The 25,753-nt window shown below is 38.3% G+C and overlaps 4 protein-coding genes across 7 annotated transcripts in view; 1 reads left to right on the top strand and 3 right to left on the bottom strand.

Moving 5' to 3' along the window:
* LOC134812861 (eukaryotic translation initiation factor 3 subunit C-like) overlaps positions 1 to 24,917 on the bottom strand; it is a 43,180-nt gene extending 18,263 nt beyond the window's left edge. For all 4 annotated transcript variants that reach the window (XM_063820442.1, XM_063820443.1, XM_063820444.1 and 1 more), the window contains exon 1: positions 24,864 to 24,917. The gene's annotated coding sequence lies outside the window, so the exon portion shown is untranslated. The remainder of the gene's footprint in view (positions 1 to 24,863) is intronic.
* The window catches only part of LOC134812866 (uncharacterized), a 912,489-nt gene that overhangs the window by 544,810 nt on the left and 341,926 nt on the right, over positions 1 to 25,753 (bottom strand). The window lies entirely within an intron of this gene.
* Positions 1 to 25,753, bottom strand: part of LOC134812874 (inner nuclear membrane protein Man1-like) — a 100,471-nt gene that overhangs the window by 22,322 nt on the left and 52,396 nt on the right. The gene's annotated exons all lie outside the window — the stretch shown is intronic.
* LOC134812566 (uncharacterized) lies at positions 3,436 to 6,428 on the top strand. Its single transcript, XM_063820049.1, has 2 exons — positions 3,436 to 4,399; positions 6,391 to 6,428. Exons 1-2 carry the CDS (start codon positions 3,436 to 3,438, stop codon positions 6,426 to 6,428), a joined length of 1,002 nt encoding a protein of 333 aa, XP_063676119.1.

Here is a 25,753-nt window from a genome sequence, read left to right as displayed (position 1 = left end):
GCTGAGCAAAACTGAACGTAGGTCGCACGTGCCAACCGTCTTCCTTTACCTCATTTGATCCCTTTTTCTTTTGGAGCTCTCACAGCCTTCACTCACACCTGAGCATATAGGGTTTTAGAAGTTCAGGGTGTGTACTTCAAGGTCGGGCCCTTAATACCGATCATTAGCACCCGTTTTACCTTTACCTTATTAGCGGCATATCATTACTGTCGCGGTAGTAAAACAAACATCTTTCTACGATTCGCAGAAAGTGTTAAAACTCTCACTAATACACTTGGACTACAACACCGGATTACCAGTGGAGGAGGCAGGACTGAGCTGGCCTCGTGTGGGATTGGCACACTTGCGCAGGCTTCACAGCCTTGCTGCGATGGTGCTGGTTCCTATCGGGGCTGTGCTCGTTCAGCAACCACCAAGGAATCCACCACTACTACACCTACACTACAACACCGGATTACCAGTGGAGGAGGCGGGACTGAGCCGGCCTCGTGTGGGATTGGCACACTTGCGCAGGCTTCACAGCCTTGCTGCGATGGTGCTGGTTCCTATCGGGGCTGTGCTCGTTCAGCAACCACCAAGGAATCCACCACTACTACACCTACACTACAACACCGGATTACCAGTGGAGGAGGCGGGACTGAGCCGGCCTCGTGTGGGATTGGCACACTTGCACAGGCTTCACAGCCTTGTTGCGAGGGTGCTGGTTTCAATCGGGGCTGTGCTCGTTCAGCAACCACCAAGGAATCCACCACTATTACCCCTATACTACAACTCCGGATTTACAAAACAATCATGACTGATAGCGGTAATGAGATGTATCACACAGATGAGACATTGATTTTCGCAGAGCGGATCAGGTTTCCTGATTTACGTTTAACATCAGACATTATTGTGATTAAAGGACCTATTTCAACAACATTGCGCGGGAACGCGCACATAATCTCCCATATACTGATACACAACAACACATTATCTCTCAATCCTACCCCACCGTGGAATAGGATACAGATCACCAACATCTGGGAGGCAGTGGCTGTGCAGCTACATGAAGGTGGGGGCCCGTCGACGGAGTTTAAACAGAGGCAGCGGATCTGGGTGGTTGTCTCACCTTCGGGTGAGACATTCTTAGAGAAACACAGTTTTCTCCCGGAAACGCTGGCTGCTGCTATTCGACTTCGACCAGCCCCCCGACACAGTGCCCAATCCAAAAGGTCCTAGTACCCGACCGGTGAGGGTAACTGCAGGTGCTGCACGCCACGTCCCCAATACCAAAAAAACAGGTAAAACTCATCATGAATATTACTCTGTTACTCAAATCAACCTTAAACGCAAGTACAACGCTTGGAAAACCCTGCTGGTGAACACTCATGGCAGGAAAAATCCTATTGTACTAGCGACTGAACCATACACTAATAACAAACACCTAATTCCACCAATAAGCAAAGAACTAACCGAGTATTATTACAAAGTTGGGGACATTAGGCCTCGTGCCGCCATAGTAATACACAAAAACCTAGCTGAAAAAAGTTGGGAACTATCGCAATTCACAACCCCGGATCAAGTTGCTATTAAGATTCAACTTAGCTCGACAGAAGTAATTCTGGCAGCTTCGTACATGGATATTAATGGACCAGCTCCATCCCACGAAACCACACCTCTAGCCAAATACGCTATAGACAACAAAATACCACTCATAATAGGCTCTGACACCAACTCCCAACACACTCTTTGGGGTAACAGGTTGTGCAATAGAAGAGGAGAGGAACTACTTGATTTCCTCTCGTCGCTAGGGCTCTCCTGTTCCAACAAAGGTTCAACTCCAACATTCCTCAACTCACGAGGTCATAATTCCATCATTGACCTCACTATTACCAACCAACTGGGGGCTGAACTGATCAGTAACTGGCACGTTAGTGATCTTTACTCAAACTCCGATCACAGATATATCATGTTCGACATTACTTCTGGTCCCAAAAAAGAACCAAGACAAATACGCCTAGTCAAGAACACTGACTGGGCGAAATTTGACGAGATTCTTTACAACAACAATGATCTCCACAACACCTGCGTTAACACACCACACGACATTGATCACAAAGTTAACACCATTAATACTGCTCTCCGAGCGGCCTTCGAGGAGGCATGTCCCATTACTTACATCTCCAGCGCTGTCAGAAAACCACCCTGGCTAACTCGAGAAGTTGAGGAAGCACAGAGGGGTATAAGACGCAAACTCATCACAGCTCGTCGAATCAAAACTGATGCTTCGTGGCTCGCTCTTAGAGAAAGCAACAAGCAATACAACAAGATCCTGTCCAACTCCCAGCGCAATGCGTGGCGGAAATTCTGCGCAGACACAGAATCGGTTAAGGAATCTGGAAGGATGAACAAGATTCTGAAAACCTGTACTGACACCAATAACAAACTTGAAGCCGTTTATAAACCAAATGGCGAACTCACCAAAAACGCAGAGGAGACACTGGAGGTCATGACACAAACCCACTTCAAGGATAGTGTTACTGATCCGCCAGTTCCGCCTCTCTGCCCCTTACCCATCTCCACAGACTTACTAGACAAAATCTACAGCCCTGAAAGAATCGAAAAGGCTCTCCTATCCTTCGATCCCTTGAAGGCTGCAGGACCTGACACTCTAAAACCTATCATATTCCAGAAAGCCTGGGCTCATATCAAAGACATAACAAAAAACATTATGACAAAAAACCATGAAACGCAACACATCCCAACTTTGTGGAGGGACTCTCTTGGAATCTTTCTCCCTAAGCCTGGAAAAACCGACTACAACAAAGCTAAGTCATTTCGAACGATCACTCTTTCGCCTGTGATGTTAAAGTTGCAGGAGAAAGTGATCTTATGGCATATGCAACATGACCTTAACATAGCTAATGATATCAACAAACGACAATTCGGCTTTAAGAAGGGCTGCTCCACAGAAGCGGCACTTCATAAAGTTACTCACACCATTGAGCGCAGAATAGCCAAGAAAGGATATGTCCTAGGTGTCTTTCTAGATATAGAGGGCGCCTTCGACAATGTCTCGTTCAAGGCTATCTCTGAAGCAGTCAAGGCTACGAAAGTGGACTTGGCTACAGCGCAGTGGATCATCAACATGGTAACCAATCGATTCATCACACTAAATCATAAGGATAAGTCGAGAAGGGTACGGATCAGGCGAGGTTGCCCCCAAGGAGGCATTCTCTCTCCTTTTCTCTGGAACCTGGTAGTCGACGATCTCCTTTCCTTTACCGCAAAAGACATCCCGGGTTACCTGCAAGCCTTTGCGGATGATCTGTTGTCTCTAGCGGAAGGGATGATTTAGACATCATCTGGGACCGAACATGCAAAACTATTAAAACGATAGAAAATTGGTGCAGAACCAAAGAGCTATCTATTAGCGCCCTTAAAACTCAGATAGTCATGTTTACCTGGAATAGTAAGTGGACTCTAAGACCTATAACAGTTGGCAACAACATTATAGGTCTTTCCAAGTCTGCTAAATTTCTAGGAGTGACCTTGGACAGCAAACTCAACTTCAATGAACATATCATCAACACCACCAAAAAAGCCACGGCATCCCTCATGCAATGTCGAAGAGCTGTCGGCCCCACATGGGGTATGAGCCCCAAAACATGCAAATGGATGTACACGGCTGTCATCCGTCCAATCCTATCCTACTGCTGTAGTATATGGATCAGGGCCACTCAAACGGACTATAACGCGAAGAAACTCAAACGTGTTCAGGCATTGGCACTCAGAATGATGTCTGGTGCCATGCCAAGCACACCTTTTATCGCATTGAATCACCTCACCGACACTTCTGACATCATACTGTTCCTGCAAGGCGAAGCAGCAAAGGGTGCGGCCAGGCTACAAGCTTATGGCAGCCTCACTCTTGAAACTATCGCCTTCAGGAAGGGAACTATCAAAAATCATACCACTATCAACAAACAATTCATGGCAGATCTCATTATTCCACCTAGAGCAACGAGAGACCTAACAACACCAACCATGATGCTGGGACGGCACTTCACCGTCACAACTCCTGGAGCCGATAACACTGAATATAGAAATTCACTTCAAAACACCATTGACAACATTACCAGTGAAACGATCACCTGCTACACTGACGGGTCACTCACAGACTCAGGATGCGGGGCTGGCTATATCATCACAACTGACAACAATAACACCACCCTTGAAGAAAGATCATTCAAGCTCCCTGATTATTGCACTGTTTACCAAACAGAGCTCACCGCCATCATTGAAGCTTGCAAATATCTCTCTACCTATACCAACACACATATCATCATATGGTCTGACAGTCTCTCATCTATACAAGCTATCTCTGCGCTTTCAACGCGGAGTAGAACTACAAGAGACTGTTACGACTCTCTTAATGCACTCGGATCCAACAACACGCTAGAGATACGATGGATTGCAGCACACATCGGATTGTGGGGGAACGAAAAAGCAGATGAGCTGGCCAAGCTTGGTACAACCAGTGAATCCACTTTGAAGTGTCCAATTCCACAATCCTACATCAAGCGTCAAATCGACAACAAAGTCAACAGACTGAATCAGGAAACTTGGTTAACTGACGGTCCCAGACACACCAAACTGACACTCGGCCACAAGCATGCCAAAATCATCAAAAACCTCAACACTACACTCAGCAAAAACAGACAAGATTACAGAACTGCAGTTCACCTCATCACGGGTCACTGCGGCTTAAACAAACACCTTCACACCATTTGCAAATCAAACACCAGTGCTTGTCCTATGTGCGGCGACGGAGAGGAAACTGTCTCACACTTCCTTGGACAGTGTCCAGCTATTGCCCAAATTAGAGGTCAATATTTCCAGGACTACTACCTCTCTGTCAATGACATATTCGACAACCAACACATCACCACAATTGTCAATTTCGCAAACCGCACCAAACGCTTAATTGTGCCGGAAGAGCTGGATCAGACCGGGGTGACTTAAAGTATTATTTCATATGCTGTCTCGTCTCGTTTTACTTTTCCAAACCCAGCTGGCATTTAAGCGTATCATTTTGACTCATATATCATCTTACACCATCCTCCACCAATCACTCTGATTTCACCGGCAACCTTCCCCAAGGTTGCCACACCCCAGAGGTAGGCAGAGCATCTCAATGCTATCCTCTCGTGGGCTATCTTGGCCCAGCCTCTCTTAAAAAAAAAAAAAAAAATGCTATAATTGTGATCGATAGAGTTCATTATTACAATCATTCCGTTGATATTCATATCCCATTCATCATTCTAAAATAATTAGTCAGAATTAACCCTGTGTGTGATAATTGCATCATAACTCCACATTTAACCGGTGACTCTTTGCACTTTTAACACTCAACTATCTCAAAAAGGTTCAATAATCACATTGAGAAGCAGGACACACTCACAGAATGTAAATTCATCATTAGAGGTGCAAGAAATGAATATTTTGTGATTTCTGGCTCATATCTGCACAATTAACAGTTATAAAGAGATGAATGACTTAAATATGTGACATTTGACTCTTTTTGGACCACATATTAAAATTTGGTTAACTTTCATAGCATACTCCTTGAGATACAAGTATTTTAAAATGCTTCACACAATTTTGGCAGTGAAAAATCAATCTCTAGTGCCACCTTTTTATGAACGTGTCCATATGTAATATGAGATTACCTTTCTGAGCACTAGAATATGAACATTCCTTGCACTTATAGGGTTTCTCTCCCGTGTGAGTCCTCATATGTAATATGAGATTACCTTTCTGAGCACTAGAATATGAACATTCCTTGCACTTATAGGGTTTCTCTCCAGTGTGAGTATGATGGTGTTTATTAATACTCGATTTATCAGAGCAAACATATGAACATTCCTTGCACTTGTAGGGTTTTTCTCCCGTGTGAGTACGTTGGTGTCTGACTAAACTAAATTTCAAAGAGCAAGTATATGAACATTCCTTACACTTGTAGGGCTTCTCTCCCGTGTGAGTCCTCATATGTAATATGAGATTACCTTTCTGAGCACTAGAATATGAACATTCCTTGCACTTATAGGGTTTCTCTCCCGTGTGAGTCCTCATATGTAATATGAGATTACCTTTCTGAGCACTAGAATATGAACATTCCTTGCACTTATAGGGTTTCTCTCCGGTGTGAGTATGATGGTGTTTATTAATACTCGATTTATCAGAGCAAACATATGAACATTCCTTGCACTTGTAGGGTTTTTCTCCCGTGTGAGTACGTTGTATTATATATATGGTCAAGTTCGGAGACAACCTGTACATAAAATTAGTCACTAATTACACTCATTTCACTGCCATAAACGGTAAAATTAATTATAATTCCTCTGACAGTCCAAGTGGTACAGGCTCTTCAGATATTATACTCCTAACCTTTCTATAATGATATCTGGGTTCAAAATTTAAATAACTCAACCTTGGTGGAGACAGTGGCCACCTGAAAATTACAAAAATAAAGGAGCTGTAAATCACTTATGAAAAAAATATTTACTCCAAATTTCACAATTGAAAGTTACGTAAGACAGGTGGGTACTCAAAAAGTGCCGGTTGAGCAGGTTTGTCTGCTCAACACAGGTGGAGCAGCTCACTGACTACATGAGCTAATATAAGTGACTAGAACTAACCCTCTCATGCTTTTTAATTGCTCCAAAGTCCTAATATTTAATATTATGGGTTATACCAATCATATTTCATAGAATAGGATCCTCAGAATCGGCTCAACCGAGGTGGAGACAGCATAACATGCAGTTCAAAATCTGTTATTCTGTAGTTTAGGAGCTGTAGAGTGACTGTGGCAGTCCATTTGCAATACCAATGATTCTAAATCATCTACCAACTCATATTACAAGGCATCCTTGCTGAAAAGTACACTCAACATAGGTGGAGACTCAAATTTGGCAAATTTGGGCGTAAATTTGACCTCAGAATTCACGGTTCTCCACCGCGGTTGAGTGGTTGATGGCTAGTTTGATGAGTTGTATACATGCTAAAGCGTCACACAATGTTATTTCTTCCAGAAATCAACTGCCAAAGCTTAACTCAACCTGGTGGGGCTAGTTTTAATGCATTTTTTAATGTTTTAATGTTTAATCAACAATTTCTCCACCTTGTTGAGCACCTTTTCACAACTTTGATAGTTTTTTCATTTGCTAGAACACTTCGCTTTAAGACAGAAGGGGTAACAGTTTTATGATCCCCTACAGTAGCAGTTAACAGAGCAGATTAGAATTAGTGATAAAACCAATGAATTTAGGCATGTTTGACAGGCTTTTTACTGTTTCTTGATGAAAGATCTCCACCCTGTTGAGCGTCAATGGAAAAAACAAAATTTAACGGGAAGTAGAAAAGGCCGAGACGCAACTTTCTAGCTAACCTAGAACTCTCTAAACCTTTCTCCACCCCCGGTTGAGCAGCTTTGAAAAGTGCATTTAATTTCTCCACCTCGGTTGAGCACTTAAACAAAATATTGATAAAACCATCAGATTGCAAATTTGATGTAGTTTGTGTTACCAATAACCTTTTCCACCTTAATCAAAAGTTTCTTCAACCAGAGCCAGTCTCCACCTTAAATCTCCACCTTTTAAGGGTTTGTTTAATACCACCTGTATCTGCTCAACCGTTCAACCTTTAAATTTTTTTTTTTTACTCATAGAAAGTCCTGAAAAATGTCTTGTCAGCCATATAATCAGGGAGTTTCATTCTGTGTTGAGCTGGCTCCACCACACACTTCTAAAAAAGTAAAAAATGTACAGGTTGTCTCCGAACTTGACCATATATATTGGTGTCTGACTAAACTAAATTTCAAAGAGCAAGTATATGAACATTCCTTACACTTGTAGGGTTTCTCTCCTGAGTGAGTTCTCATATGAAATGTGAGATGAACTTTCTGAGCACTAAAATATGAACATTCCTTACACTTGTAGGGTTTCTCTCCCGTGTGAGTCCTCATATGTTTCTTGAGATCACCTTTCTGAGTACTAGAATATAAACATTCCTTGCACTTGTAGGGTTTCTCTCCCGTGTGAATACCTAAATGATTCACAAGATCACTGTTCTCAGTACAGGTAAAAGAACAATCGTCACATTTAAAAGCTTTCCCAACAGGAGAAGTATTTTCTTTACCCAACCTGACTGATGATCGTATAGAATTTAACAAGACATTTCTAGTAGACATATCATTGATTGTTTCACCATGATGTTCTCTGATATGTTCCACAAAGAACTCATCATAAAGGAAGTGAGCTTCACATTTCGGACAAATGAAACCATGTGATATACCAGTCACTTCCTCCTGTTCAGTTTTTATTTCCTTTTTGATAGGAATTAAATTTATGTTACTCTTTACTTGAACAGCAACTGTTGAGGATCTTTTACTCCGTGTTAACATTACAAACTTTCCTGCATTAATAACTGATTAATAACATCAAAATATACAAACTTTCCAATTTTAAATATCTACATATTTAATTACCAATGGGTATAAATGAATGAAACAATAAATTCTAGTATTGAGACCACCCTTCGACATCCATATTTCATCAGTACCATGCAGATATAAAATGTGGTAAATAAATGTCAGAGTCATTATATTATAAATAATAACTATATAGCTTATTGGAAATACAATAAATTTACAAATTCGTACTTTAAAGACACGATAAAATCAATGGGGTTTCAATTAATGGTTAGATACATCGAAGATTATGATTTACTTTAATACCAACAAAAGCCTAATTTCTCATACATTTGTGGAACTAACTGCACAATTTTGTAATTGAAATCAGAAAAATTGCTTTCAAACATAGCTCTAAACATATGTGGAGATAATTTCTAGACTATATAAGCAATCATTGATCATACCTCGTTAGTGAACTAATAATATAAAATTGGAAGTAAACTGAAATTCTTTACCCGTCAATACGCTGGTGTCTAATAAAGTGTGACTGATCAGAACAAGTATAACAGTTGTATAAAAACATTCCTGGCAATTTTAGAGTTCCTGTCCCGTGTGAGTACGTTGGTGTTGATAAAGATTTGATTTAATAGAGCAAGTGTATGAACATTCCTTGCACTTGAAGGGTTTCTCTCCGGTGTGAGTCCTCATATGAAATGTGAGATGAATTTTCTGAGCAAAAGAATATGAACATTCCTTGCACTTGTAGGGTTTCTCTCCGGTGTGAGTCCTCATATGTTTCTTGAGATCACCTTTCTGAGCACTAGAATATGAACATTCCTTACACTTGAAGGGTTTCTCTCCCGTGTGAGTACGTTGGTGTGTAATAAGATTTGATTTAGTAGAACAAGTATATGAACATTCCTTGCACTTGTAGGGTTTCTCTCCGGTGTGAGTCCTCATATGTTTTGTGAGATTACCTTTCTGAGCACTACAAAATGAACATCGGTAACACTTGAAGGGTTTCTCTCCGGTGTGAGAACGTTGGTGTATACTGCCGTTTTCTCAGAAAAGGCAGTAAGTCCATATTTGCCATTTCGAGATATTGCGACTTTTGTGTTTATGGTTTTTTCTCCGCTTACTTTTTGCGTAAGATCGAAAGTAAACACGTTGAGTTTTCAATAATTAGTCAAATTTTAATTTGTCAAAAAAATTTAAGCTTTGAGCCGTCCATAAGCTTAGATATAACCATTTTTATGCCAAATAATCGAGCTTACTTTTCATACTGGATGGACTTACTGCCTTTTCTGAGAAAACTTGGACTTACTTCCTTTTCTGAGAAAAATCTCTGTTCAATATTTTTCTGAGAAGGAAGTAAGTCCAAGCTTTTTACTAAATTTTTGAGGTTTGGATCTATGTATTTTGGATTATATTGTAAAATATAAACAATTAGGTAAATCTAAATTGCTCCATATCATATAATAAATGTTTTTGAATAATAGTATGCCCTTATTTAGGCAAACTCGCCAATTTTGAAAGATTTCAGTGCATTAAATGATATCTTATCGATATTTTGATGAAAATGAACTTGATCTAAAAGATATACCTAAACTAAACATTCTCTGCGATTATTACAGCTCAATAACTGCTCCAATGTTTATGTTTTGCGACTAAAATACATCCGGCGTTTTTGAAAATCGGCCACCAAATTTTTTTTGAGGCCTAAATGAAAATTTTGATCACTTAAGTAAAGTTGAAATGTAATTATACATCGATTCTGAAAATTTCAAGCGAAAATATCAATCGGCAGTAAAGTTATGTTCTTTTTGGGAAATCGCTATCTAAAATTCCGCTTTTAGCATGCTTTTATAGGAAGTAAGTCCAGCTACTTCTTCCTATCACAGATAATTTATCTCAGAAAAGGCAGTAAGTCCACGGAATTACTTCCTTATCTCTGAAGATTTTCAAGATTTTCTCAGAAAAGGCAGTAAGTCCGGACTTACGTCCTTCTCTCAGAAAATAATTGGCCAAAACCGAACATAATGTTTCTCAACTGGGACTTACTTCCTTAGAAATTGCATGCAACAATGTTTCCATACATTAATATGTAGCTCATGTTGTAGAGAATTTTGTACTGAAAATTTTGATACCAATATTGTTATATTTCGAAAAATTGGACTTACTGCCTTTTCTGAGAAAACGGCAGTATAATAAGACTTGATTTAACAGAGCAAGTATATGAACATTCCTTACACTTGTAGGGTTTCTCTCCCGTGTGAGTCCTCATATGTAATGTGATATAACCTTTCTGAGCACAAGAATATGAACATTCCTTGCACTTGTAGGGTTTCTCTCCCGTGTGAATACCTAAATGTTTCACAAGATCAGTGTTCTCAGTGCAGGTATAAGAACAATCGTCACATTTAAAAGCTTTCCCAACAGAAGAAGTATTTTATTTCCCTAACCTATCTGATGATCGTAAAGAATTTAACAAGACATTTCTAGTAGACATATCATTGATTGTTTCACCATGATGTTCTCTGATATGTTCCATAAAGAAATCATCATAAAGGAAGTGAGCTTCACATTTCGGACAAATGAAACCATGTGATATATCACCAGTCTCTTCCTCCTGTTCAGTTTTTATTTCCTTTTTGATAGGAATTAAATTTATGTTACTCTTTACTTGAACAGCAACTGTTGAGGATCTTTTACTCCGTGTTGACATTATGAACTTTCCTGCATTAATAAATGATTAATGAAATCAAAATACACAACCTTTCCAATTTTAAATATCTACATATTTAATTGCCAGTGGGTATAAATGAATGGAACAATAAATTCTTGTATTGAGACCACACTTCGACAATCGACATCCATATTTCATCAGTACCATGCAGATATAAAATGCGGTAAATAAATTTCAGAGTCATTATATTATAAATAATTAATATAGCGGCAATATTGGAAATACAATAAATTTACTAATTCGTATGTACTTTAAAAGACACGATAAAATCAATGGGGTTTCAATTAATATAATGGTTAGAAATATATCGAAGATTATGATTCACTTTAATACAAACAAAAGCTTAATTTTTCATTCATTTGTGGAAGAAACTGCACAATTTTGCAATTGTAATCAGAAAAAATTGCTTTCAAACATTTGTGGAGATTATTTCTAAACTATAATATATGTATATATGCAAACATTGATCATACCTCGTTGGTGAGCTAATAATAAAAAAGGGAAAGTAAACTGACATTCTTTACCCGTCAATACACTGGTGTCTAATAAGGTGTGTCTGATCAGAACAAGTATAACAGTTTTATAAGAACATTCCTGGCAATTTTATAGTTCCTGTCCTGTGTGAGTACGTTGGTGTCTGATAAGAATAGGTTGAACAGAGCAGGCAAATGAACATTCCTTGCACTTGTAGGGTTTCTCTCCCGTGTGAGTCCTCATATGTTTTGTGAGATCACCTTTCTGAACACTACAAAATGAACATTGGTTACACTTGTAGGGTTTCTCTCCTGTGTGAGTATGTTGGTGATTAAAAAGACTTGATTTAACAGAGCAAGTATATGAACATTCCTTACACTTGTAGGGTTTATTTCCTGTGTGAGTACGTTGGTGTTTATTAAGATTTGATTTAACAGAACAAGTATATGAACATTCCTTGCACTTGTAGGGTTTCTCTCCCGTGTGAGTTCTAATATGTTTTGTGAGATCACCTTTCTAAACACTACAAAATGAACATTGGTTACACTTGTAGGGTTTCTCTCCTGTGTGAGTACGTTGGTGATTAAAAAGACTTGATTTAACAGAGCAAGTATATGAACATTCCTTACACTTGTAGGGTTTATCTCCTGTGTGAGTACGTTGGTGTTTATTAAGATTTGATTTAACAGAGCAAGTATATGAACATTCCTTACACTTGTAGGGTTTATCTCCCGTGTGAGTACGTTGGTGTTTATTAAGATTTGATTTAACAGAGCAAGTATATGAACATTCCTTACACTTGAAGGGTTTCTCTCCGGTGTGAGAACGTTGGTGTATAATAAGATTTGATTTAACAGAGCAAGTATATGAACATTCTTTATACTTGTAGGGTTTCTCTCCCGTGTGAGTCCTCATATGTTTTTTGAGATCACCTTTCCCAGCACTAGAATATAAACATTCCTTACACTTGTAGGGTTTCTCTCCCGTGTGAGTCCTCATATGTTTTTTGAGATCACCTTTCCCAGCACTAGAATATAAACATTCCTTACACTTGTAGGGTTTCTCTCCCGTGTGAGTCCTCATATGTAATGTGAGATGATCTTTCCGAGCACTAGAATATAAGCATTCCTTGCACTTGTAGGGTTTCTCTCCCGTGTGAATACCTAAATGTTTCACAAGATCACTGTTATCAGTACAGGTATAAGAACAATCGTCACATTTAATAGCTTTCCCAACAGGAGAAGTATTTTCTTTGACCAACCTGACTGATGATTCTAAAGAATTTAACAAGACATTTCTAGTAGACATATCATTGATTGTTTCACCATGATGTTCTCTGATATGTTCCACAAAGAACTCATCATAAAGGAAGTGAGCTTCACATTTCGGACAAATGAAACCATGTGATATTCCAGTCACTTCCTCCTGTTCAGTTTTTATTTCCTTTTTGATCGGAATTAAATTTATGTTACTCTTTACTTGAACAGCAACTGTTGAGGATCTTTGACTCCGTTTTAACATTATGAACTTTCCTGCATTAATAACTGATTAATAACATCAAAATACACAAACTTTCCAATTTTAAATATCTACATATTTAATTGCCAGTGGGTATAAATGAATGGAACAATAAATTCTTGTATTGAGACCACCCTTCGACATCCATATTTCATCAGTACCATGCAGATAAAAAATGTGGTAAATAAATGTCAGAGTCATTATATTATAAATAATAACTATATAGCTTATTGGAAATACAATAAATTTACAAATTTGTACTTTAAAGACACGATAAAATCAATGGGGATTCAATTAATGGTTAGATACATCGAAGATTATGATTTACTTTAATACCAACAAAAGCTTAATTTCTCATTCATCTGTGGAACAAACTGCACAATTTTGAAATTGAAATCAGAAAAATTGCTTTCAAACATAGCTCTAAACATATATGGAGATAATTTCTAGACTATATAAGCAATCATTGATCATACCTTGTTAGTGAACTTATAATATAAAAGTGGAAGTAAACTGACATTCTTTACCCGTCAATACACTTATCAGTTAATACACTGGTGTCTAATAAAGTGTGTCTGATCAGAACAAGTATAACAGTTTTATAAGAACATTCCTGGCAATTTTATAGTTCCTGTCCTGTGTGAGTACTTTGGTGTCTGACAAGACTTGATTTAAAAGAGCAAGCAAATGAACATTCCTTGCATTCGTAGGGGTTCTCTCCCCTGTGAGTACGTTGGTGTCTGATAAGAGTTGATTTTCTAGAGCAAGTATATGAACATTCCTTACACTTGTAGGGTTTTTCCCCTGTGTGAGTCCTCATATGTAATGTGATATCACCTTTCTGAGCACAAGAATATGAACATTCCTTACACTTGTAGGGTTTCTCTCCTGTGTGAGTATGTTGGTGATTAATAAGGCTTGATTTAAAAGAGCAAGCAAATGAACATTCCTTACACTTGTAGGGCTTCTCTCCCGTGTGAGTCCTCATATGTAATATGAGATTACCTTTCTGAGCACTAGAATATGAACATTCCTTGCACTTATAGGGTTTCTCTCCCGTGTGAGTCCTCATATGTAATGTGAGATTACCTTTCTGAGCACTAGAATATGAACATTCCTTGCACTTATAGGGTTTCTCTCCCGTGTGAGTCCTCATATGTTTCTTGAGATCACCTTTCTGAGCACTAAAATATAAACATTCCTTGCACTTGTAGGGTTTCTCTCCCGTGTGAATACCTAAATGATTCACAAGATCACTGTTCTCAGTACAGGTATAAAAACAATTGTCACATTTAAAAGCTTTCCCAACAGGAGAAGTATTTTCTTTGCCCAACCTGACTGATGATCGTATAGAATTTAACAAGACATTTCTAGTAGACATATCATTGATTGTTTCACCATGATGTTCTCTGATATGTTCCACAAAGAAATCATCATAAAGGAAGTGAGCTTCACATTTCGGACAAATGAAACCATGTGATATTCCAGTCACTTCCTCCTGTTCAGATTTTATTTCCTTTTTGATCGGAATTAAATTTATGTTACTCTTTACTTTAACAGTAACCGTAGAGGATCTTTTACTCCGTTTTAACATTATGAACTTTCCTGCATTAATAACTGATTAATAACATCAAAATAAACAAACTCTTCAGTTTTAAATATCTACATACCCGACCCATACATATTTATTTGCCAGTAGGTATAAATGAATGGAACAATAAATTCTAGTATTGAGACCACGCTTCAACATCCATATTTCATCAGTATCATGCAGATATAAAATGCGGTAAATAAATGTCAGAGTCGTTATGTTGTAAATAATAAATATAGGGGCAATATTATAAATACAATAAATTTACTAATTCGTACTTTAAAGACACGATAAAATCAATGGGGTTTCACTTTAATATTGACAAAAGCTTAATTTCTCATTCATCTGTGGAACAAACTGCACAAATTTGTAATTGAAATCAAATAGATCTTAAGGCTGAGCGTGAGTTTGAGACGAATTTAGCTTTCATTTTAGACTTCACGTCTCCCGAAATAAAACTGCGAACAAAGTGAAACAAGGAACTAAGTAAACTGTAAAACCAAATTTTCGTCACGCATTGGACTTTATCAAGGTTACACTGAAAAGGGGAGGTTTGATCTCTGAACCAGAGTGTGGTAATTGGGTTAGGAAAGTAAACATACATGCGACAAAGATCAGGGTTACCATTAGGAAGAAAATTTCAGCAAAATTTATAGAAAAGGGTGTACACATCCATGCGAGAAAAATCGGGTTACCAATAAGAAAAAATCACAACAGAAAAGTTTACAACCCTCAGATCAGCGTAGTAAAAGTGTACTAGAAATTAGTCTGTAAAACCGTTTCCACACATGTTATTGATTTTCGGTTAGTGCGTTCTATTGCTAAGCCTTCTCTTATAAAGGTATCTAGGGTATCCTTACATTGTTCTGATATGCTAAATTCGTAGTTTTCGAAGAATTTAGCTAAGTCTCTTTTTCCCGATATGGGAGTGTAGTGTGGGTCGTCATATGTAAGAAATGCGGAGATCTGTACATAGGAGCTTCAAGACGACCTATTAGAGGCCGAATCTACGAACACGAGTCTAGCTTCCGACTCAACAACAGCAGGACCACACTAGGATACCACGCTGCTGAACACTGCAGAGCAGACGACCCACACTACACTCCCATATCGGGAAAAAGAGACTTAGCTAAATTCTTCGAAAACTACGAATTTAGCATATCAGAACAATGTAAGGATACCCTAGATACCTTTATAAGAGAAGGCTTAGCAATAGAACGCACTAAACCGAAAATCAATAACATGTGTGGAAACGGTTTTACAGACTAATTTCTAGTACACTTTTACTACGCTGATCTGAGGATTGTAAACTTTTCTGTTGTGATTTTTTCTTATTGGTAACCCGATTTTTCTCGCATGGATGTGTACACCCTTTTCTATAAATTTTGCTGAAATTTTCTTCCTAATGGTAACCCTGATCTTTGTTGCATGTATGTTTACTTTCTTAACCCAATTACCACACTCTCTGGTTCAGAGATCAAACCTCCCCTTTTCAGTGTAACCTTGATAAAGTCCAATGCGTGACGAAAATTTGGTTTTACAGTTTACTTAGTTCCTTGTTTCACTTTGTTCGCAGTTTTATTTCGGGAGACGTGAAGTCTAAAATGAAAGCTAAATTAATTGAAATCAGAAAAATTGCTTTCAAACATACCTCTAAACATATGTGGAGATAATTTCTAGACTGTATATGCAATCATTGATCATACCTCGTAAGTGAACTAATAATACTAAGGTGGAAGTAAACTGACATTATTTACCCGTCAATACACTGGTGTCTATAAACGTGTGTTTGATCAGAACAAGTATAACAGTTGTATAAGAACATTCCTGGCAATTTTATAGTTCCTGTCCCGTGTGAGTACGTTGGTGTTTTTTAAGATTTGATTTGGTAGAACAAGCAAATGAACATTCCTTACACTTGTAGGGTTTCTCTCCCGTGTGAGTACGTTGGTGTCTGACAAAACTTGATTTAAAAGAGCAAGCAAATGAACATTCCTTACACTTGTAGGGTTTCTCTCCGGTGTGAGTCCTCATTATATGTAATGTTAGATCACCTTTCTGAGCACTAGAATATAAACATTCCTTGCACTTGTAGGGTTTCTCTCCCGTGTGAGTACGTTGGTGTCTGACAAAACTTGATTTAAAAGAGCAAGCAAATGAACATTCCTTACACTTGTAGGGTTTCTCTCCGGTGTGAGTCCTTATATGTAATATGAGATTAACTTTCTGAGCACTAGAATATGAACATTCCTTGCACTTATAGGGTTTCTCTCCCGTGTGAGTCCTCATATGTAATGTGAGATTACCTTTCTGAGCACTAGAATATGAACATTCCTTGCACTTATAGGGTTTCTCTCCCGTGTGAGTCCTCATATGTTTCTTGAGATCACCTTTCTGAGCACTACAATATAAACATTCCTTGCACTTGTAGGGTTTCTCTTCCGTGTGAATACCTAAATGTTTCACAAGATCAGTGTTCTCAGTACATGTATAAGAACAATCGTCACGTTTAAAAGCTTTCCCAACAGGAGAAGTATTTTCTTTGCCCAACCTGGAATTTAACAAGACATTTCTAGTAGACATATCATTGATTTTTTCACCATGATGTTCTCTGATATGTTCCACAAAGAACTCATCATAAAGGAAGTGAGCTTCACATTTCGGACAAATGAAACCATGTGATATTCCAGTCACTTCCTCCTGTTCAGTTTTTATTTCCTTTTTGATCGGAATTAAATTTATGTTACTCTTTCCTTTGACAGCAGCTGTTGAGGATCTTTGACTCCGTTTTAACATTATGAACTTTCCTGCATTAATAACTGATTAATAACATCAAAATACACAAACTTTCCACTTTTAAATATCTACATATTTAATTACCAGTAGGTATACAAATTAAAAAAAAGGGGGGACCCCCAACCCATGTAGCTGAGACACCTCACAGCAAGTAGACCAAAGTGGCTCTTGCTTGTGAAGGGTGTATCAACTACCCGCCAAGGCGGTGGGTTGGGAGTCCCCCCTGTTATTAACGCTATATAGGGAGAATTTGTTATCAATAGTACTAATTCAAACTCTTGGGATAAAGGTGTTAAAATAGATTAGATTTATAACAAGGTTAGATAACTCTCTAGTTATAACTCTCAGATGTTCTTGGTTGATCAGTGATATGAGTGTGTATGATTATCACGCTGTGTGATCTGTGTTCAAACTTCAATATCCAAATCACTTCAATAAATATTATCTACTAATAATTTAACTTGTGATGTTGGGAAAGTTCCTTGATCCACTCTTTACTACTAATAGCTCTCTCAGCTATACCGTCCCTCTTGATCTTACTTGTGCTGTGCTGGTGACTGCTCTCTCAGAGCTTACTCAGGTCCACTCAGGTTGTTATACTTGTCTGCTCTCTCAGAGCTGTTCCCTCTAGAACTATATCTTCAATCTAACTTCACCGGACTGCTACTCTAGCATCCACACAAAACAACCTGGGATAATAAGGCACTTAAGGCCAGAGGGGGGGTAAGGGGTCAAAAACATCGACCAAAATATTATTTTCTTAATCAATATAATTTTTGATGACAAAAACATTGCAACTATTCACATATTTGTAGCTGCTTAACTTTTTTTAATAATTGAGGTTAACCGACTTTCACAAAATTGACTATACAACATTGAGGTTAATAAAATTGAGGTTAATATTTTATTACACTCCATAATTTTTTGTTATTTCGGTCAGCAAATGTTAACTCTAAATTTTAGGTTCATAATTATCAGAAAAAGTAATATCCAAACGTTATTAAATGAGGTTAACCTCTTTTTTTAGATGTAGCGAGAATAGATCAAATGATAGAGCTATTATTTTCATCGTTAGTTTACGGTATACACATTTCTAAATAGATGACGTGTTGATTGACTTTCTTTTATCTTGGGAAAATGAAAAAATGAGGTTAACCATCACATTTTGGTGCTGTAGGGAATATACATACGATTCTTACTTATGTAATGTACCACAATATCGCAGTGAGGTATCTATTGGTATCACAATGCCTACAACTATAATCACGTGACAAAGGTGATTTGAACTGACCATATTTTAGTAGAAGATTTTATCCGTAAATGGCTAAAAAATGAGGTTAACCTCTCATTTTTTGAATATCTGACCAGTAAAATACATGTTAACCTCAAAAACTTAATCGTTACACTGTGCAAATGTTTTACTACATATATAATAACATATTAATAAACCAATCCCAGTGTTATATGGTCTAAAGCGAGGTTAACAACCAAATTTTTACTACTTTCGAGCAGTTAGTGTTTACAGGAAGTCTTGGTTAACCTCATTTTTTACAATACAAGGACATTAACTACTGAAAGTGGCTAAAATCGTTTAGGGGATGGCTAGGTCTGATCAAGCAAACGTTGTTAGGTGTATAGAAAGTCCTAACTAACGATGATGAAAATCTTTTAAAAATAACTGGCTACAATGAGCATTTTAATAACAATAAATAGTAGAGATCAAAAACTTTAATTTCCAATAGAGAAATTTATAGAAACACACCTAACAAATTTTACCCTGCTAACAGCTATTAAAAAACATTAATAGTTTCGTATAAAAATTATGATCTAAACAATTACTACCCTTCAAAAATTAATAAAAATGTTTATGTAACAAAATATTTGACTTTACCAGTCTCTTGACGTTTCAAAATGAAACTGAGGTTGAAGATGCAGTTACAAAAGGCCACTGGTTCTTAATGGTTACTGAAACAAACTTTATCCAAAATAAAAGTTTTAAAGCAGTCCATATCTGCTTTCCTGTGAACTGAACAGCTCAAATAGAAAAACTCATTCCCTTGTTATTAATATAACAATATTTAGTTTAAAGGTGATTGTTTTCAAATAAACATAGTCCAATAACACTATAGTACTACACTTCAATATGCTTGGTATTTAATCCTTTATCATAATAGTAGCAAAATTAGCAAAATTAGATGCTATAATAAAGCCTTATCTTTTCGAAAGATTTATCTTCCGCTTAAGATTTAACCCCTCGCTTTCTACAATTTTAACACACACACTTATAAATATATCGTCCCTTGAGCAGTTTAGTATGATGGAGCCCTGCTCAGTTGCTAGATCGACTATGGGCCTACCACTGTTGCACAGGGTGATGATTCGTTCCGCTTGACATTGTAGATTTGTGTCCACAAGCTCACAACTTGATAGTAGGTGCAGTGCTGTTTGCTCATCCGAGCCACAGATGCACAGCGGAGAGGCCGCTGCTCTGTCAACTCTGAAGAGAAACGAGTTCAGTAGATTGTTCTTGTACATGAGACTCATAACCAATACTTCCACTTCGCGGCTCACTCCAAAGGGGATGGGAAGGGGGTTGCAGGAGACTCTTGGAATATCAGACCATCCTTCCATAAGTAGTAGGTTTTGTAGACTTTCTTGCCAAAGTAGCTCTGTGAACTGCTGTATCATTCCCTTGGTGTACTTGTAAGTCTTTGGGGATAGTAGCAGAATGTGGTCCAGGTTTCTGTGGCTGATTTCACCGAGGTCACAGGCCTGAACTTCTGTGTTAAAATGTTCTGCTTTCCATTGTAGGAACTTCTGCACCTCTCGGAGATGACAGAGCACTGTTGGGTTCTTTTCCTTTAGCTGAGTTTTCACAAAGTCATAGTGAATGTCATTTGAGTCATGGAGAACCTTGAGGTAGTGTTTGATCGAGATTATTCTTCCCAAAGTTTGGAGTGGTGGCACACCCAGAATGACTTCAAGTATGGCCCCATGGACGTTGAAAACAGCTCCAACTGCAGCTTTAGACACTCTGTACCATAGTTTGTTTATGTCTGACATATTTGAATTGTTCATCCATATGGTAGAACCATAAAACAAGGTCGAGAACAGAATTGTTTTGGTCACTCTCACTATAACTGCTTGGTTCATGCCCCAGTTTCTGTTTGCATAACGGCTCATACAAACCCAGCGATATACTAGATTGTTGTGTACATGCTTGCTATGCTGTTTGAAGGTTAACTTACTGTCCAAAATGACACCAAGAACCCTTGTCTGATCCGTTAACTGAATTGTTTTCCCTCCAAGGTTGAATGAAGTCGGGACTCCAGCATGATCATAGCAGTTGAAGCATATAATTTCAGTCTTATTTTTGTTGCAGTTAATAACCATGCGCCAACAAGAGGTCCAATATTCAATGCTGTCCATAGCCAGGTTGAGATAGAAAAGGCACTCTTCCAAGTCTCTACCAACCACTTTCACCGTACCATCATCAGCGAATTTTAACACACTTATTTGTTGGTACACTGAACAGACTGCCTCAATATCCATAATGAAGAATTTGAACAAAATAGGAGACAGCACAGATCCTTGTGGTAACCCATAGTCCAAGCAGTCCCTAACAGGGCCAAGGAATCCATTTATTAATAGGCACACTGTGCGACCAAATAGAAAACTGTCTATAGTTTTTAGGTAACAGCCATGAACACCAGCTCTCCAGAGCTTAACAACTAGTCCTTTTTTCCAGACGGAATCAAATGCCTTTTCGAAGTCGATAAACAAGCAAAGTACCGTAAGCTTCTTTATAATATCACCTTTAATACCAACAGTCAGTCGATTGAGGTATCTAATAGTATTCTTGCCTTTTGAGAATCCTTCCTGATTTACATCCGTAAGTCCCACTTTCATAAGATATATATCAAGTCGTCGTGCCAGGATTCGTTCAAACAGTTTCCCTACATATGAAGATATTGAAATGGGCCTGTATGCACCTGCTTGGGAGTATGATGACTTTCCGTCTTTTTTGAGAAACACAATCTTAGAATCGTTCCACAGCCAGAGCCCATTTCGCAGGCAGAGTGTAAAAAGCTTGCTTAGTGCATGAATTGCAATCGGACCTAGTTTCTTTAGCATAGACTGATGCACTTCGTGGTTATCAAAACTGGCAGCTGTTGATTGAATGCCTTTCAGAGTAGCAGAGACCTCCCATGGTGTAACAGGGCAATAAAGGGTGGAGCTGTTGGTAAACCTATCTGCCATTGCCTCAGTTGCACTGGGTTGAAAGTTTCTGTATTTTATGTCATCATACAGTTTGTTTATATCCTGAAAGCAAGCATTATCGAATTTATCGATATTATTTTCGATGTGTTTAGCCTGGAAAAATGTTTCAAACATTTCTTTCTCAATGTCAGCATTTCCTGTAAGAATAGTTCCATCCTCCGATATAAGAGCTTCAACCATCTGATCTGATGGGGGTTTGAAAAGCTTATTAAACTCCTTCCAGAACTTTTTTGCCTGAGAAGTGTTAAGGTCATTTGTCTTTCGAAGAATAAACTGCTGACATGCCTGCTTTCTTGCTTCCTCAAATTCTTTCTTGGAAGCCTGCAGAGCTTCAAAGGCTGAGTCAGTATTTCTGGATAGATATGATTTGAGATCCAATCTGAGTCTTTCAGAGAGTAGTGATAGCTTGGGGGTCCAGTACGGTTTGCTGTGTTTGGAGACACATTTCATTTGGCAGTTTTCTTTTGTGGAAACATCAATAGCTGTGTTAATGGCCTCCAGCAGTTCCTTGATAGTCCCATCAGTAGCTAAGCTGTCAATTTTTTCAATTGCCAGGTCAAGCTCTATGTCTCTAGTCCAGTTGAACCAGTCCATTGATTTAAGGTTATACTTCTTAACATTCTCTGACCTGATTGCGACAGGTTGTACTTGGATATTGATTGAGATTGGGACATGACCTCTCAGGGGAGCCCCACTGTACAAATTAGTAAAATGATCTGCAATTGGATGATCTAGATATTTATCAAGTTGAGTGGATGTGATAAAAAAGTCGATATGACTGCTACCATTCCTTGCCAAAAATGTACTTGAGGAAGATGCATGCACACAGAACTTAGACCAGTCTAGATGTTCTTCAATATATTTTCCGTACTTATTTACCACAGTATCATTCCAAATATAATGGCGAGCATTAAAATCCCCCATAGCAATCACACCTGCACATTTGTAAAACCTACTCAGTTCATTTGCCTTATCAAGCATTACCAGCATCTCTTTGACACCTGATAGATAGTCTAGTTTCAGGTAAAGGTTCCCAATTATGTACCTCTTGCCGTTCCAAGATAATATTCCCCAAACCGAGTCAATATTGGATGAAATATGTGAGATAACAGGAAGCTGTGTGAACATGACTTCTTGTTTAACAATAATTGCACATCCTTTGTTGCTATTCTTATTTGTATCTTCAAAGGTTTTCATGTTGGTTAGTGATTTCCACTGGCTGCTACTACCAGTCTCCTGCACACCAAAAAGAAGAGTGTTGTTATCAGACGCATACTTGCTTAGCATCATGTTGCTTCTTTGAGATAGACCACAGATGTTTATTGTGCAGAATTTTCCAAGCACAGTGTTATTTTCAGCATTTCCGATTGAGTTATGATTTTTGATCATAATGCATCATGGGAGAACTTAGCCAATTTCTCTTTGTACACTGCACAGTCAAAAGAACCTGCTTGATGATCTTCCTTGCAATGTGCACATTTGAAGCCACTAGTTATTGGACAGCTATTGCTTTCATGGTTTTCTGCACATTTACCGCACTTAGCTGGTTTGGTACAATATCGGTGAATATGTCCCCAACCTTGGCACTTGTTGCACTTGATTACCCTAGACTTTCTTTTGTACTCTTCAACTATGTAGCGTTGATGGCAAAACTTTATCTTGTCTGTTATAACTTTTGTCATTGCTTCTCGTGATGAAAATTCTAGTTTGATCATTCCATTGAATGATTTATCAGACCTCTTCTGTTGAAATTCACACTTAGTGATTATACCAGGGTAATTCTGCATAATATCCTTCTTCATATCATCCTCGTTGTGATCATCATACACATGCTTAACCATGGCAACAGTGTTATAGTCACCTGGTATTTTCATACCTTTATTACCACCAAAATGACTGGTTTTCCAGTTAGACTGCACAGTTTTAGCTGTGTTCTCATCCTCAAATTCAAATGTGATGGAACCTGATGCCGTTAACCTACAATGTTTGATCACCATGCCTTGGTAATGCTGATTAAAAGCCTTACGGATATCACGACTAGTCCTTATGGTAGTATCTTCTGGTCGGATAACAACTCTGGTACGTTTGAGTCGCTCAACATCGTCAGAGTCCTGTTTAGCTTTTGAAATCGATTTCAGACCCTCCATGACCTTTTGTGGGATAGGACTATGTTTGGAGATACCGTTTGAAACAGCTGCACTGTATAATGGTCCTTTATTTGCTGCCTGTTTTAACTGTTTCTCGACAGTGGTAACTTTTACGGTAATAGCATCCACTTTACGCTCCACACGCTTCAACTTGGATAGAGCACTACCATAAACCGAGTTACACGGGGGGCACAGCACCTTAATGTATGTTGGAGAATCACTAAGTGCTTTAAACAGGCTGAGACTAATGGGCTTCTCTGTGCAGTTGGTGTGAAAATACCACCCACATCCACTGCATTCAATGCCAAGACCTGATGTATCCGAGTTATTTGTAACCTCTTTACAGCAAACAGAACATGGGTACATCACCTTACCCGATTCTGATTTAGCAAAAATTCCTTTTACCGTTCCATCTACTGATTCGAAATCAACAAATGTACCTTTTTTATCAAATACTGCCAAAGTGTTATCATTATCATGGTTACCAATTCCTCTTGTGAAGACTTTGCTGCTGCGAAGAAGTTTGCGCTTTCCATCCTCGTCATAGCCCTCTGGAGCAGTCAGCTGGAATTTGGATAAGACACTATCAAGCTGAGGAGAGGTTAGTTCAGTTAAAATTAACTTTATAGGAGTAGCCATTCCGAACGCTGTCCAAAGTATGTGTTGATCCAAAGATGTCGAAACAAAATTGAGAAAGATTTAACCCACCGGAGAGGTTCCGACTTGTGGGTCGGACTCCCTTTAAAGATTTAGATGAGAAGTGAAGAAAGGTCTTCAGTGACTGGTCTGGAGGCCTTGTCTGGTAAGAGCCACCGTTATAGCTTGTTTACGATTCCACTACTTGTACATTTCACATACCTCAAATTATTTGTTATATAGTAGTGTTGAAAGTATTAAAACTCACGAACTGTGATACATTCCAGTGAATATTCAAAATTTTGAAAACACTAAATTGCATCTATCTCGAAACACATTTTGTGACTTTCAGTTCCTTAGTTGAGAAAACCAGCCACCCCCTGATATTGGGATTTGGTACAGTGGTTCCTTGGACAAGTATCTAGATATTAGATGCAGCGATTTTTTTTATTTGACTCGTTTCTCGAATTATGAGGTTAACCAGCTAAATTTGTCGAATTTTTGACATGGTTAACCTCATAATTCAAGAACCGAGTCAAATTTAAAAAATCGCTGCATCATAAATGAGGATAATTGTCCAAGGAACCACTGTACCAAACCTCAAGATCAGGGAGTGGCCGGTTTTCTCAACTAAGGAATCGAAAGGTCAAAAAAGTTACAGCCGTTTAAAGATCCAGTTTAACATGTAATTACAGGTAAACCTCAAAATTTAGCGCGCGATATCACAGGAACGCAAGGTCTGATTTTGATCCGGTTTTTTTCTTCTTGTTCGTCTCCAGCAACTATTATCAAATATGTGAAAACTAGAAAAGTGCCATTTACCCCCCCCCCTCTGGCCTTAAAACACTGTAAGTAACATCCTCTCAGGAAGTATACACAATCAAGATCTAGTAAAGTAAAACAGATCACAATGTAATACGGGAAAGACAACAACTAACATACAAACACTTACCGGCTTCAAGTTGGACACTCTCGTAGTTGTTGTAGGTCCTAGCCGGTTGTTGTTGTCATCTTCTTCTTATTCACATTTGCATTTACATGCTTATAAAAGAATGGTTAATAATCGACACCCCCTGGGATCATTTCGTCCGTAAATTTTACACATTATAAAA

Source organism: Bolinopsis microptera, chromosome 3 (assembly GCF_026151205.1).
Source record: "Bolinopsis microptera isolate Bmic1 chromosome 3, MBARI_Bmic_1.0, whole genome shotgun sequence".
NCBI lineage: Eukaryota > Metazoa > Ctenophora > Tentaculata > Lobata > Bolinopsidae > Bolinopsis > Bolinopsis microptera.
The sequence above is the reverse complement of the archived record's forward strand: the minus strand, read 5'-3'. Positions and strand labels throughout refer to the sequence as shown.

Bases quoted from the DNA above. Each gene is read 5' to 3' on its own strand.
- LOC134812566 (XM_063820049.1), top strand. From the start codon at position 3,436: ATGTTTACCTGGAATAGTAAGTGGACTCTAAGACCTATAACAGTTGGC. The intron at 4,400-6,390 runs GTTACGACTCTC...TTCCTCTGACAG, and splicing joins GAGTAGAACTACAAGAGACT to TCCAAGTGGTACAGGCTCTT.